General features: G+C 40.2%; 1 protein-coding gene across 2 annotated transcripts in view; it reads left to right on the top strand.

Moving 5' to 3' along the window:
- The first annotated feature begins 67 nt into the window (after window positions 1–67).
- The window catches only part of prkcz (protein kinase C, zeta), a 140707-nt gene continuing 125736 nt past the window's right edge, over window positions 68–15038 (top strand). The window contains exon 1 of one of the 2 annotated variants that reach the window (XM_064297745.1): window positions 68–2021. In XM_064297745.1, coding sequence (XP_064153815.1) covers window positions 1915–2021 — 107 coding nt within the window. In that variant the 5' untranslated portion in view covers window positions 68–1914. Of the gene's footprint in view, window positions 2022–3147; window positions 4339–15038 lie in introns of those variants that run through there. The other variant, XM_064297744.1, reaches the window with a different exon arrangement.

Here is a 15038-nt window from a genome sequence, read left to right on the forward strand (position 1 = left end):
AATATAGCTAGAGTTGCATCAAATATAATGACTAATTAATCCAATCATAAAAATAGTATGTATAGTAATAAAACGTAAATTGGCACGTACCTTCGCGGTATTTTGGTAGTGTGAGAAGTTAATTCGGTCCGGCTCAGTCTGTTTACAGGCACGCCTCTGCTGATGTAGCAGTTAGTAAACGTAGGCCCTACTGTGCCGACAGTATACCAGGGAAGTGCAGCTTCAATAATATATCAGGGCTCGAAATTAACTTTTTTACTTTGTAGCACTGGTGCTCCCAACTTCAAAAACTTACGAACAACCACCGAAATGTAAGGAGCACCAACAATATATGCAATAGATTTTTTATTGATAAAAAAACGACAATATAACAGTACGGTTTACAAGTAACAGTTAAACTGTCACGCATAAAATGTGTCGACTCTTCAAGTGTTATGCATTCAAACGACAAAGCGCTTCTCGTCACATTAATACCGCTAACGCTAATAAATTGAACATAAACTTTTGTCTTCAGGTAACATTAGTTAACGCGTAAGCTCTGTGTTGCGTGACAGTGGAGTGCAGCGAAAGGGGGTGATTGAAGGCTAATATTAACCAATTTAAAATCAGCATTAAAGGTAAGACTGTCAAGCTCGCGATTGGTTAGAAGGGTCACCATCAGCTCACAAGGCACATACTGACTGTACTAACTAGCGAATGTAGAGAAAGACGTTCGACTGGAAAAAAAAAGGTCGCACCAGAACAATTATTTGCACTCGCACAAATGCTCCCAATTATATTTCGAGGTCGCACAGATTAGATTTTGGGAGCATATGCGACCAAAATGGTCGCAATTTCGAGCCCTGTTTGAGACATTGACAAAATGTTACATTCTTTCATATTTTAATTCGAATAGTTTATCTAAGTGTGTCTGGTGTTTATTTGTTTTAGAGAGGCACCATATGTTTCAGATGCAGACCTAATTTTACTTGGTGTTACAATAAATAATTTTAAATCGTCCCGCTGAGATAAAGTAATTTGTTTTGGTCATGGAAATTCAGTTAAAGGTTGTGGAGAAGTCATGGAAAAGTCATTGAAAATCATTGGTGAAAAAGTGTATGAACCCTGCACACAGGCGGAAACGCAGTCAGAAACACAAACGGGTCAAAAACACGGGCAGGTACATACTGTCGGAAACAAACACAAGGAACCAGCACCCGAGTCAAGGGGACAAAGAACTTAAATAAACGGGTAACAAGACACAGGTGAACTCAAAGAACAATCAAACCAAAAAAGGAGGGGATAACAAGACACAGGTGGGAACAATGAGACAATCAGAAACAATAATAAAATAATTGAAAGCAATAATAAAATTAACAGGGGAACGAGCAGGACACAAAACAGAAGTGCCGCCATCTGGCGGCCCAACAAGGAAAGACAGAAATGGAAACACAGAACCATGACACCAAATGAAATGCCATTTTAATTACCTGTGACTATATGTGCTTTGGGTTTTGTATTTGTACTTTTTTTCAACTGTGCATAAGAAAACTATTAAACATGTTTGTACAAAAAAGCTGCTCTAAGACATAGTAATAAATGTCTGATCTAAACAGTGCTCACCCACCAATCACAAAATGAACACTAAATATATAGTGCCTTCGATGATGTTTTGGACGAAGACATATTTTTTCGTATTTGACTGTGTACTCCACAGTTTTAGATTCGTAATCAAACAATTCACGTCCCCCACCCCACACGTGGCTCCACAGGTGTTTATGATTAGTCAGGTGTGTTCAGTTGCTTTGTTAGTGCAGGTATAACAGGGCTTTCAGTATCTAGTCTTGATTCTAGGCTTTTGATTGCCTTTGGGGTGTGTTATTGGAGTTCATCAACATCTAAAATTGTGGATTACAAGGCTAAATCAAGGACAAAATGTCTTTGTGCCAAACATTATGGAGGACATTACTGGTAGGGCTAGTAAAGCCAAGAAAGCATTCAGCATTTTTGGCAGGACTGGAAGATCTGATAACAAATTGCAGGTAAGGGGAGGGAAATTGTTCCTCTTGTCGCGACTTCTCCAAGGTCTTGCCATGTCACATGGTAATTACACATGATAATGACAATGCAAAATCGTTTCGTGCACATTTCTCCCCAGCTTTATCCTATTACACGTTGACGCACAAGTCCATGGTCTTGCATCATATTAAGAAAAACTGGTCTCTACTGACACCCAGTGGCAACAATCTAGCTGGTTATGCTTCGCCACGGTAGCACCATGGAGAGAGTCATTCTCACTCACAAGGGCCACTCAAAACATCATCGCATTCCCAGAAAACATTAGGACATTCTTTGAGCTAATATTGCTTTTGGTGGAACATTTATATAATGTATAGGTGTTGTAAAAAGCAGGTAGTCCTATGCACTGTATATAGTTCTGACGACCGTCATGAAAGTAACACAATTACTCCGTGATACAATTTCAAATTCGGTCCTATAGATGGTGCTAAAATGTGTCGTACGTTTGTGGTCTGATGTCTTCCCAGTGGCAACGTTTTAAGTACAATTGAGTAGCGGTAAATACGTTATTTTAGGTTTTGTCATAATACGCTTTAATTTACCCTGGCCGAAACACCCACAGCGCAAGCTAGAAGTAACAGTGGCCAGGAAAACTCACTGAAAGACATTTGAAGAAGCGTGGTGAAGGAAACTGAAAATTTTACAAATTCAAATAAAGCAAAACCAAGTCATTTCTTGAGAAATTTATGCATAACTGTAGTTAGCACAGAAACAAAACCGAAGCAAAAATCTTAATACCAAATAAGTTGTTACTGAATATTATAAAAGCAGGCTGCTATAGGCTAAAACACATTAGGCCTATAATGAATAGATTTCCATTACCATTTCCCCCAACTATTTTAAATAGTTTGTTGGTTATAATAGATTGTAATCATTGCGATTAGAGTGTATGGATAGATTTAAAACACTGGATCAAAAGGCTATATTTAACTTTTATTGAGTGATAGCACATCGAATTGCAATTGGATGAACATAATCCCAATAATTTCCGCATTTTTTTCAGATGCTGCCTTTCTCTCGTCCTGTTGGATACCAGGTGTTCTTACTTCACTTTAATTGGCTCTTCGAAACAGTTTTCCGCCATGTTAGCTAAATCCCCTGGGAGACAGATTGAATATGTAGCCAATGCCGAAACTCTATCTGGGGTATAACGGGAAAAACAGTATACGCTATAGATATAACTGCAAGAACTGTTGATGATTTGAGAATTCGTGTTGTAATTCACTTTTGGCTCGCAACCACCTGTAGGCTTGAAGACGATAAACTTACTAACTTAAATATTTCGCGACAAAGGAAATGTTTTACCAATTTTAACGTAGCCTATCGTTATTGGGCTGTACAATATTGCATAGTTACTGCTCTGAGGACACAAGGTGATCGGGGCGCGGATTTTACGGTGGACTTTGCTACAATTCAGTTCACAAATCTCAAACATTTTACACGTAGTCTACATGCATGAGTGTTACATAAAAATAGCGGGCAATGTGAATATAATAGCCTATATTCCAGCAGTATAACATGCATAAAAAACATTTAGTAACCATCACCGTTTCATGAAAGTATGCTGCGCAATATCGTTGCATCACGTTCACAGTGTGGTGTGTAGTAGCTAGACTATTCTAAACGTGTAGGAGGCTAATCAGATAGGTATGTTTTTAGAATATTCGTAGCGTGGCCAATGTCCTTTCCCCCATTATGCTTTAGCTGTGTTTTTTATTATTTAAAAATCATTCTGAGAATGTTTTCCCACGTCATGTAAATAACCTAGTTGTCATTGACTACATTTTGCTAAGCGTTCGATCGCATTATTGAGCGGAGTGGGACGCACAACAGGTGGATTTGAACCAGCCGGCGAGACCTGTCAGCGTCTGAAAGCGTTGCCTTTGACATTATTCTCCGCCCCATGAGTAACCAAAGCAAGAGAAGTCGCAGCCGGTACAGCACTAGTCGCTAACAGTTTTGTCTCCTGCAATGCGTCCTAATTGAAAATGGTCAACTTGTTGAATTCACCGCTCTTATTAATATGTACTACAGACGCTGGATGAGTTGTAAACTATATGGTTAGGCCTACATTACATAGGCCAGTAGACTACCTTGTTTTTACGTTTTTTTCCTGCATGACTCTCCCTCGTTATTTTTTAAAAGAAAGAGGCCTATCCATAGTAGCCTAAAATTCGTCTAGATTTTGAATATTGAATACTGGATTACAATGCCTACCAAACAAGGATCAATGATGGACCTGCACTTGGAATACGTGAAAATGAAAGCGCATTACGACGGGTGAGTGTTTCCATGACAAGATAATAAGTAGGCTATTCTTTGTAAACTCGCCTACAAAGTATTCTGTCGAGTGTCCTGGCTTTAGTTACGATTTTCGAAGTTGTGTTTATAAACAGACATTGTGTTTGGTTTCCCAGGACATAAAACTCTGGTTCCTAATTATTTTTATTTGCTAGTTTTACAAGTAGCCAATATAACAGACTGTAACATTCCATGTCGGCTATATGTTGGTTGTAAGAATGCTCGTTAAATAAACCATACGATTAAAGGTGTGACTGACGATAATTATTGGCAAAACTCATGCACTAGTTCGCTTAAATGAAACGACATGGGAAAGTAAATGGCAGAACAGTAAGCTATGCGTCTTCAGAAATGTAATAAACCGATTGGTCAAATTCCTTACACAAGTGTTAGTGTAAATTGTAGGCGTGATCAAGGTCGTGTACATTCATCATCAACGACAGCATTATATGTAGCCTGTTGGCTACCTATACTTACACACATTGTTGCTAATTTACTGCATACTAGGAGTGTTATGTAGCCTAGGCCATCTAGTCTTGGCAAAATTCACAGCTGTGTAGAAACTACCTGCACTTCAGCACGTTGTGGTCAAAAGCAATAACCGGAGCTATGTTGTTGCCTAGTCGAGGTTTTCCCGTAGTTTTTGTATTTTATGTAATTATTAAACGTTTGAATTGTTTAGCAACAGGTTGGCATGGCTATTGACTTGTGACTCTAATTAGATTGTTATCCTTATTATTGAATTATGATATTGTGAGAACAATAACTTTTTTGCCATAGCTTTCCACTTTTCTGGGAGATGGTAAACTACTTTCTAGACGTCTACGGAGATTATTCTAGACTTTACAAACCCACGGCACGCGTTGTTGCATTGCGATCGTTCATTTTCAATACCGTGGGGAATAGCTAGTGAATTTTAGATATGCGTCTTGGGTAACGTGATGTTATATCAATAAGCATGTGCCCCTAGTTGAACGATTAAACAATAGCTTGCCTTTTAGAGATGGATGCCCCAGTTTTCTTGGTGAAATTAATAGAACGGTGTTCGAATTGCAATTCGACACCAGCCTCCACTAAAACTAGTTTGATTTAGGCCTATAGTATTAGGCTATGTGTTTATCTGCAGTATAACTGTACTGCACCAGCATTAACTAATAGTTTGTTCAGGCTAGTGTTTTGCAGGGCAATTGATCTTCAGATTTTTTTTTGTAATGCATTGCTGCTACAATAACAGTAAAATATTTGGAAATAAGTTCATTATAAATAAGATTATTTACAGCCTTAACCACACAGACAAAACATTGGTGAACATGAATGCATTATTATTGTAACAAACTCAAAAGGATTCCTTGTTGATCCCTGAAGTATTTGGTCCCGCATCGCTTTAGTTGTTGAAGTACGGTAAGGAACTGGTTATCTAACCTGAGAGCTGCAGTCTTTTTAGATGGGTACTATAGAGGAAAAAAAGGTGTGTGAGTCACTCTGGGTATCAGAATCTGCTACATGGCCAGTAAAGTAATGTAAAAATGTTTTTCACCATCAATCTGGTAAATCAGACCGGCTGTCTGTAGACGGAACAGTAGGATGGATGGGGAAAAGGTGCTGTAGATTGTTAAACAGAGCCAGGGAGCTGAGATCGGAGTCAGGCTGATGGCACGTCATGGAAAAGCAGGCGCCCATGCTGGTTACCTTACTTTACATTATATTCATTTTACAGATGCTCTTATCAAGAGCACCTTACAATGTTGGAGGACATTAGTGCATTTAACTCATTTATATGAGTAATCATGCCAGACTTGGCTGACCAGCAAGTATATATGCAAGATCCGACCAGTGACTATACAGTGCCTTCCATAATGTTTGGGAAAAATACTTCTTTTTTCCTTCTTGATTTGGCTCTGTACTCCACGATCTTGTGCACTGTTTATACCGAGGGCACCATAAAGTTTGGGACAAATGGCTTCACAGGTGTTTTAAATTAGTTGTGTGTGTTCAGTTGTTTCCTTTGTACAAGTATAACGGAGGTTTCAGTATCTAGTCTTGATTCCAGGCTTTTGTTTGCCTTGGAGTCTGCTATTGGTGTTTGTCATGAGGACCAGAGTTGTGACAATGAAAGTCAAGGAAGCCATTATGAGGCTGGGAAATAAGGGGAAAAAACAGTCAGAGACATAGACTAAATCCTGGGTTTATGAAAATCAACTGTTTGGAATTAAGAACAAAAAGAGAGCACTAGTGAGCTCAGTAAGCACAAAGGGCCTAAGGAAGACAGTTGATGACTGAAGAATACTCACCATAATGAAGAACCCCCCCCCCCCTCCAAAACACCTCTTTGACAGGTCAGAAACACTCTTCAGGAGTTAGACGAGGATGTGTCAGTGACTACTGTCCACAGGAGACTTCACAAAAATAACCACAGAAGCGACATTGCAAGATGCAAACCACTAGATTGCCACAAAAACAGGATGGCCAGGTTTCAGTTCACTATGAAGTACCCAAAAGAACCTACAGAGTTCTGGAAGAGGGTCTTTTGGACAGATGAGGCCCAGATTCAAGTATCACAGTGATGGCAAGAGCAAAGTGTGGAGGCCAAAAGGAAATGCCCAAGATCGAAAGCATACCGCATCGTCTGTGAAACACAGTGGTGGGGGTGTTATGGTTTGGGCATGTATGGCTGCCACAGGTACTGGCTCACTTGTCTTCATTGATGATGTAACTGCTGATGTAACTTCAGCTTTTCATTTGCTGAAGAGAAAACTTTAGGCAACTAGCCCCTGAAACAAGCAGGAGCTGTAGATGGTGTTAATACAGGTTGAGCAGAGCATCACCAGAGAGGATACTCTGGACCTGGTGATGTCTTTGGGTCACAGACGTCAAGCAGTCATTGACGTCTGTGACCAAAACACAAATATGTCCTGAACATTATGGTGCCCTGAAATGAGAGGCTATGTATAAAACGTGCTGTAATATCTAGGCTATGTAGTGAAACAAAAATGTATAAAAAATGTGAGAATCTGCTCTAAATGCATGTGAATTGTTTGATTACCACTCCAAAATTGTGGAGTAGCGAGATAAAATATGTATATTTTAAGTCTTTAACAACCATTATGGAAGGCACTGTAAATGTAAGATCACTAAAACATTAATGAAGATTAACTGTGCTGTACAAGAACCAAAAACAGAAATCCTGCATATGTACAGGTTGAAAGAATAACAAGCCTTAGGAAGAAAAACTCAAAATCGTTAAGATATGATAACCCGAACTAGTACAGCTGGTAGGACCATTGGGGGTTGGAATGGGAGGGGAGTCTGCAGCCTGGATCTTCAGTCGGCTTCTTTAGAAGGACAGAGATTTTGCTATCGTGATGATCGTGGGCAGTTCATTGTGCTTTTGGGTGGCCAGCTCCATCTCACTGCAGTCAACACCAACACTGTCCATAATTAGTGCTGCTCAGTTTTTCAGAGACATAGCCTATTTACCACCAGAGTCATGTGGCTGACTGCATTAGGCAGGATGTTATTTTGAAAATGAGAAAAGGGGCTTCCATCCAGTATCTATACCCGCTCATCCTGGGCAGGATCGTGGGGGGTGCTGGAGCCTATCTCAGTGTGCATTGGGCCAGAGGCAGGAATACACCCTGGAGAGGCCACCAATCTATCGGAGGGCAAGCACACGCACTCATACTCTGAGTTTTCTGCCAAATGGTGTGTTATTTCAGAAATGTTAAAATAAGGGCATGGATTAAAATGTTTTGTTATAAAGTAGGCGTACGGACACGTTTACCATTGAAAAGTAATCAAGAGTGTAATTACCCTTTAAGTGTGAAAAGAGGAACGCTGATTCCAGAGGGGCGTTCCCAGGGAGGAGCCTCAAAGATCTGTGGCGTGTGTGTGTGAGAGTCCGCTTCAGGAATGGTCATTTAGGGTCATGTGACCTTCTGCCAGCCTGACCTTTGTGTGTGTGTGCCAGCTCCGCTGCCCTGTGTACCTCTGGGCCCCTGGGCAGAGTACTTGGGCTCCATTAGTCCAAACAGCCACTCAGTCTGGCTGTGTGTGTTCTGAGGCCTGTGGGCTGCACGCACACGAGCGTTCATAGGACCTGGGCAGCGTGGGAGGGGCCAGGCGGTGAAGCCTAGGAATGATCGAAAAACGGCCTCTACTGCGCATGATTGAGGGCAAAAGAGCTTGCTGTCCAGTGAATTCAATGTAGAAAACCCAGGTGATTTAACCACCAAAGAAAACCACATCTGTCTTTTTTTTTGTGATCATAAATTTCATTATGTGTGGCAGTTTGTGGTTGTTTTGGTCCAAAGGTTTTGTGAAAATATTTATGAAAATGTATTTATTTTATTGCATATTACATATTTTCACAATCTTTTATATTAAATGTAAATATTGTTAATCGAGTTTCAAAATAATCATCGAGGAAGTTTGATTTTGCTTTCAAAGGTCTGATATTCCCCTTTCATTTTAATGGGAGCTCCAATGTTTTGCCCTCAGCGTGCGTAGTACAGGCTTATTTCCAGGGCTTCACAAGCTTAGGTTAGCTGAAGGGGTGCTTTCCTGTCTAAATATGCTTTGCTATGGCTGCACTGGCCTCCTTATTGTGGGGTGCTTATTGTTCGGGTGGACTTTTGTAAACATCCCACACTCTTCTGCTTGTGATCAGATCGGAGTGCAAATTAATGCATGTGTCAGTGATATGAGTTTTTAATATTTGTATTTGTATGCAGCGCTCTGTATGCCTTTTTGTGTTGGATGAGATAATCAGGTGAGTTCATATATTAAATGTGATTTGGAAATGAGAAGTGTTGAATTATTCTAAATGTATTGTGTTTATGAATTCATGAAATTCAAAATGTCTGACTGAATTAGTCAGAATTTTCATTTTCGGGAAAGTTTTAGATGTATTAAAAAGACAGATATAAAATCTTGATTAGTTTTGAGTCATTGTATTTTATTTGGACAGCGTTATTAACTATTATTGTTTTTATTTAAAAAGACTGTCCACAGTGTAAACATGGTTCAGGAATTCAGAGGATGACCTATGAAGGAGAGTTCGGTTCGAGTTAATTTTGTTACATTAAAAAAAAATCATAGAACACATGAATAGCAAACTGAATTCTTCATTTGTAGTCATTGTGGGCTGTTGTTTGAGCATTATCACTTGAGCACGCCCTGTGTTTGTCTGTGACCCAGAGCTGCTCACTCAGTAAAATAATAACAGCACACTCTGTGTGCTTAACTGTACTTTTAGGAAGGAGAAGTGGTTGTTTTTATTGTACTCCAGGTTACTTTAGATCAGCCCATCCCTGTTGTGTTACCTCGTTGAAGGTTACTGGATGATGAACAATAAGCATTTTCGGAAGTTAGGAGACTGAAGTGTGTATTCGCGATCTCAGTTTTAAAACATGCCCTGAATAGCAGCAGCAGTTGAGCAAGGAAGGCTGTTGATCTGTCCATGGCCCGACAGATTTTTTAAAACGATTTAGTTGCAGGTTTGGGCTTCTGCTTTTCTAAAAAGCCATCCAACTCTGACAACATATCTACCTGTAACTAACCAAGGGCTTGATTTGTTAGGCTATATCACGTGTGCTCGAGATGGAACACAGCAAATACCTGGATCTGTTCGGGGGTCCCCAAGGAGAGGTTTGGGAAACACAGAACTAAGGGATTTCAGGTGCAAGCGCAGTCTAAACCGCAAAGCGCAGTCTAAACCGCAAAGCGCAGTCTAAACCGCAAAGCACAGTCTAAACTGCAAAGCACAGTCTAAACTGCAAAGCACAGTCTAAAATGCAAAGGACCCAAACCTGATGCCACAAAATAATAAACTATTTGGTTGTATACCGAAATGCTACATAGTCTTATACAATTACGTCATATATCAGTAGGAGCCTAACATGTAGTGTCTCGCATTTCATACAGGCCTCCTGTAGTACAGGATAGAAACGCAAGAGTTATTTTGCTCCTGTGGCTTCAGGAAACCAATTACCTTGAACCATTTAAGTAGGGCAGCTTAGTCTCTGAAAGTAGCCTACTCACTGGTCCTTTTAACTTGAAATCTTTTTGTACTGTTTTTGAATTATAATGACTTAATTCTGTTTTTTCCGCCCCCCCAAGTTAAGACTTCTTGGTTCATTTAGTAAGGTTGACATTTAGGTTTTAAATTGCGGTTACTGAAAACACTGTTTCAATGGGAAAGGGGAGGTGGAAACAAGCTGGTGTGACTTCTGCCATTGGCTGACCCATTGCATTCACACTCACACCTGAAAGAAATCCACTGTATTCAAACGTACCAAATCTAGGAAGTTCAAGGACAGCCAAATGAATACGGTTTCTGTGCTTCCTCTTCTGTCTATTTAAAGTAGGTGCAAACAGGTGACAGCTCTGAGTGTTTGTCAAATTGTCCTGTTGAAAGTTTTATATTTATATAATATACCGATTATTCAGTTTGTACAGCTCTGTATTTACTGAAGCAGTTCAGGTTTGGTACTTTGCTCAAGTGTACAATGACGGCGTTCAACCAGGGAATTGAACCTCTGACCTCTGGCTACCACTTCACTGGTTTCCACAGGTGTTACTGCCACCAGTGTTTATTGTAGATGGTAGGTGGTCGAAAAATTGCCATGGGTTCAATTAATTTCTATGCTTTCTGAATGCACTGGCTCCTACCACCTCTAAAACTATTTAAGGGGTGGACAAGAAACTACTATGCAAGCCCTGTTGGGTTTAGAGCCGACATACAGACAGCCTAATCCCGTCTGTTGCCTAGCAACCGGTTGTGGGCCCACCATATTATTTATCCCTAATTCTGCCCAGATTTCCTTGGCCTGTTGGTGTGCAGCCAAGCTTCTGGGGCCTGTTGTAAACGTGTAGGCTACGTCGTGGTGAAAAAGAGCACGGGAGAGGGCTGTCGAGCAATCTCGTGAGCTTTAGTTAGCATAATGCTGACAGTGAAGCAAGGCCCATTTCACAGGCGGCTGGCTGTTTTGATTGGGCGAGCTGAACAGCTGATTCTCTTTTTCTACGTGTAATCATGCTATTTGAACGTCTTTTCGTCCTAAACCCCTCTTCCGCTGCTTGGTTTATTTACGCTCTGTTCTGCACTCCTCAGCAATATGCTCAATAAATGCAACATTCTGTAGAAATTCAGCATCTCATTTCGTTAAAAACTGCTGCCGGGTTAGGGCTTATGACTAGAAGATTGTGGGTTTGAGTCCCAGCTGAGCCTCTGTTGTATCATTGGCCAAGGTACTTAACCCGAATTGCTTTGGTGAAATATCTGGCTGTAGAAATGAATTTTATGTACAAATTGTAGGTTGGTCAGTGTGAGTTGCTGTGGAAAAGAACGTATGCTAAAAGCCAAAATGTAATGTGATGATGATGGGTGATTGTAGACCTTAATTGTATACCTGGTATGAGCTTGAATGTTTTATTATTTGGAAGAATATTACAGAACAAGATAACACGGATTCATACATCACATTCAGTCATTCATTTTGTTAGAAAATGCAGTATGAGTGAGTTACCTGTTGTTTTATGTTCACCTGGCTGTCCTTCATGAATATTGATTAAAAAAGCACATCTCTGGATTACGTCACCATGATATTTGTTTATTTTGTGCAAATTAACAAACATACAAATACCAATCAGACTGCATTGATTAAAACATGTTTGAATGTTTGAATAATGGATTGTGATCTCTCGCTAGCTCAGACTGTTGTTTTGCTCAAATGTGAGGGTGAGCATCTCATTTTTCTGCTCCCTCTCTCTCTCTCTCTCTCTCCCTCTCCTGAGAGACCGGTTTCCCACAATGCCCCACAGACACACCGACGGGCACTATGCTGTCCTCTGTGAGAAACGGCTGGGCTCAGATTGGGCTCAGGTCTGATTTAGGGAGTGCAGCGTGACGGACTGCGTGCGGACATCGGTATTGTATGCTGACGCAGTGCAATCCTTCATATGAAATCGCTGCTGCTGCTTTGATTTAAGCAACACAAATACTTTCTCCGTCAGGGTCAGACTAGATTCTGTGAGTGGTCACTGAAATGAGATGCCCAAACCAAAGGATTATAGATCCTCTCATCGTTCATACCCAGGTTAAATGTTGTGCCCGTGTGCTTGTGTAATACAGTAATACTGAGGCGTTTTGTAAAATCAAATTTGGGATAGCATAAAATGTGGCGTATAGTGTCAGCTATATAATAATTTTTATCTTCCTCTGCTTTTGGACATAAAACACTTTTGGACTCTTAAAATACACTGATACCCATATTTTGTGCTTACAATGCATGGTCCTGAAAAATGTCTACATAGCTCAGAGGATATTACTAAGGAAAAATTTGTTTCAGAGATTGCTTTTGAATGAATAATAATGCTAAATTTGTTTTAATGGCTGAGTGTGGTGCGAGTGAATAAATTCATCTGTAGGTTTAGGCATTCAAAGTGCACCAGGATAGACTTCCACAAAACCTCTGTGGCTTTCATGATGGGGATGTTCATGACCAAGAAGCAACGTGCACAGGCTAAATTAATTACAGTAAGCTGTTAATCCTCAATACTTATTACTTTGCCTTTTAGAGCAATTTCTAAAGGAAAATCTTTGAAAAAATGTATGCTTTTTAGAGATCAGAAAGCGTTCAGTTGAAATTGCGCATCTGTGTTTGTAACCTAAGTAAGTTACTGTGGGCAGTAATTTACATAAAACATTTTTGCCCCATATTTTCATATTTTTGATATTTTAAGTGTGAGGGACTAGTTAGGTTTGACTGACAGTAATGACAGGCCTTTAGTTATGGCAGACATTAGTTTTAATACTTTTGTTTCAGTTTTTTGTTTGTTTTTGTTTTAACTTTTTTTTAATAGCTGAAACATGGAGTTAGTGGTGTTCTCTGAAGGACATGGCCGATGTGAGCTTTGCAGTGGATGGCGGAAATCCTCCAAAAAATGTGGATTACTGTTAGGCTACTTGTCATTTAAAAAATAAATTAAAATGGTGATGTATGGTCTCCCCAGTGCATGCTGGGTGGAGCGGAATGCCATGATCTAAGAGGCGCTGTGCTTGGAAAATTCTGGAATGCGTCTCTGCAGTGAGATATGAGGTATGCTCTTATCACATGCCAAACCCTGCTGAATGTAGCCTGCAGCTCCGATTTTGCCTCTGTTGTGGCTTTGCAACAATGCATTCATTTTTTTAATGTAGATGCAGAGGTGCCCTGTGTGTTTTAAGCCGGTGTGTGGCGAAATGTCACAGTACTCAAAGAACAGACTTGAGTGCTTTAAATAAATCTGGCTTTTTTACGTATAGGATTTTATACCAGATGAGGCATGGAACCATTAATTTTTTTTACGTAGTCAGTTTTTAGATTTTCCTTTTCTCGTCTGTGGAGAATTTGAACCCATCGGTGTAGCGCTGATGCTAATTCTACGAGGACACACATTTTTACCTGCGGAGTGCAATGTTGAGGCAAGTTTCAATTAATGCATTTAAGAGGTCTGTCTGACAACTTGAATAACTAACAGAGCGCTTCTGCTTTTCACATTTTGGTTTTTGATACTGTATACCTTCTAGGCAAGGAATAGGCCTGTCATCCGCGTTTCCATAGAGACCCAGAGCCAGACATCAAGGCGTGAACTTCACGTGACCCTTATTGTGTGCATATATTTTGAAGATGAGCTCAGTGATTGGACAGAATTCTCTTTGGAGGTGGAGGGTGCTGAGGAATGAGTTTTTAAAAAAAAATTTACATCACATGAGTGCTGCAGTAAAGATAGGGATTTTAGGATTATACATTTTGACTTGCTGTTTCCCTCCTCTGGATTTGGTGTAGTGCTGTAATGTTGGCAGTTACTCCAGACAGCTTTGGTAATACTGCAGTTTTTTTTGTCGATGGCTACAGTACGTGAACAGCGTTGTTCAGGTTGGAGCCTCAGTCACCGTCCCTGATCCAAACAGTCAATGTGGAAAACATAGCCTATATTTCATGGAAATAAAATTGCGTAGTTGCATTTTTACAGTGGGTCTGTCTTTGAGCAGGTGGTCCTCTGCAGGATTCAGTGCAGCCACACACCTCTTACTGTTCTCTGGGTCAGAGTTTGAGGCTTATAAGAGTGAATCTGTAGGTGTCCACTGCCCTGGATTGTGATCGTAATCCAGCACAGTGGAGCGCCATAGATTCATAGATCAATAGATTGTTATTGTAATTGACCAGTTTCGTATGCAAATTAATTAATTAATTAATTTATTTATTTATTTACATTTTAAAATGTGTTTTACTCTTCTGGGTCTGTAATGTGTGTCTTAGTTGTAGGTGCTCTGCAGTACTGCTTGAACTGTGTACATTGTAATGGAGAAATGTGGCTTTTAGTAGAGAGGTCTTAATGTCTCAGAAATACCAGGGTGTATGTAATTTACAGTGTCAAATAAAGACTGACAGAAAAAGCAGTGTTTCCATTCCATTTCTTTTTGGGGGGGAGGGGGAGGGGGAGGGGGGGGGGCGAGCGGTGAGCTGGTGCAGAATGCATCTGACAGTTTTACTTTTGAGAAAAACAGTTGGCAGCCTGTACATCTGATCCACCAGACTCCTTTGTAATGCAAAGTAATTTCATTAAAAATAAACTGTTCTGCCAGCAACAGTCCTACCGTAGCAGTCTCTACCACAATACAGGGTAGCCCCCAAACA

Source organism: Anguilla rostrata, chromosome 11 (genome assembly GCF_018555375.3).
Source record: "Anguilla rostrata isolate EN2019 chromosome 11, ASM1855537v3, whole genome shotgun sequence".
In the NCBI taxonomy this organism is placed as follows: domain Eukaryota; kingdom Metazoa; phylum Chordata; class Actinopteri; order Anguilliformes; family Anguillidae; genus Anguilla; species Anguilla rostrata.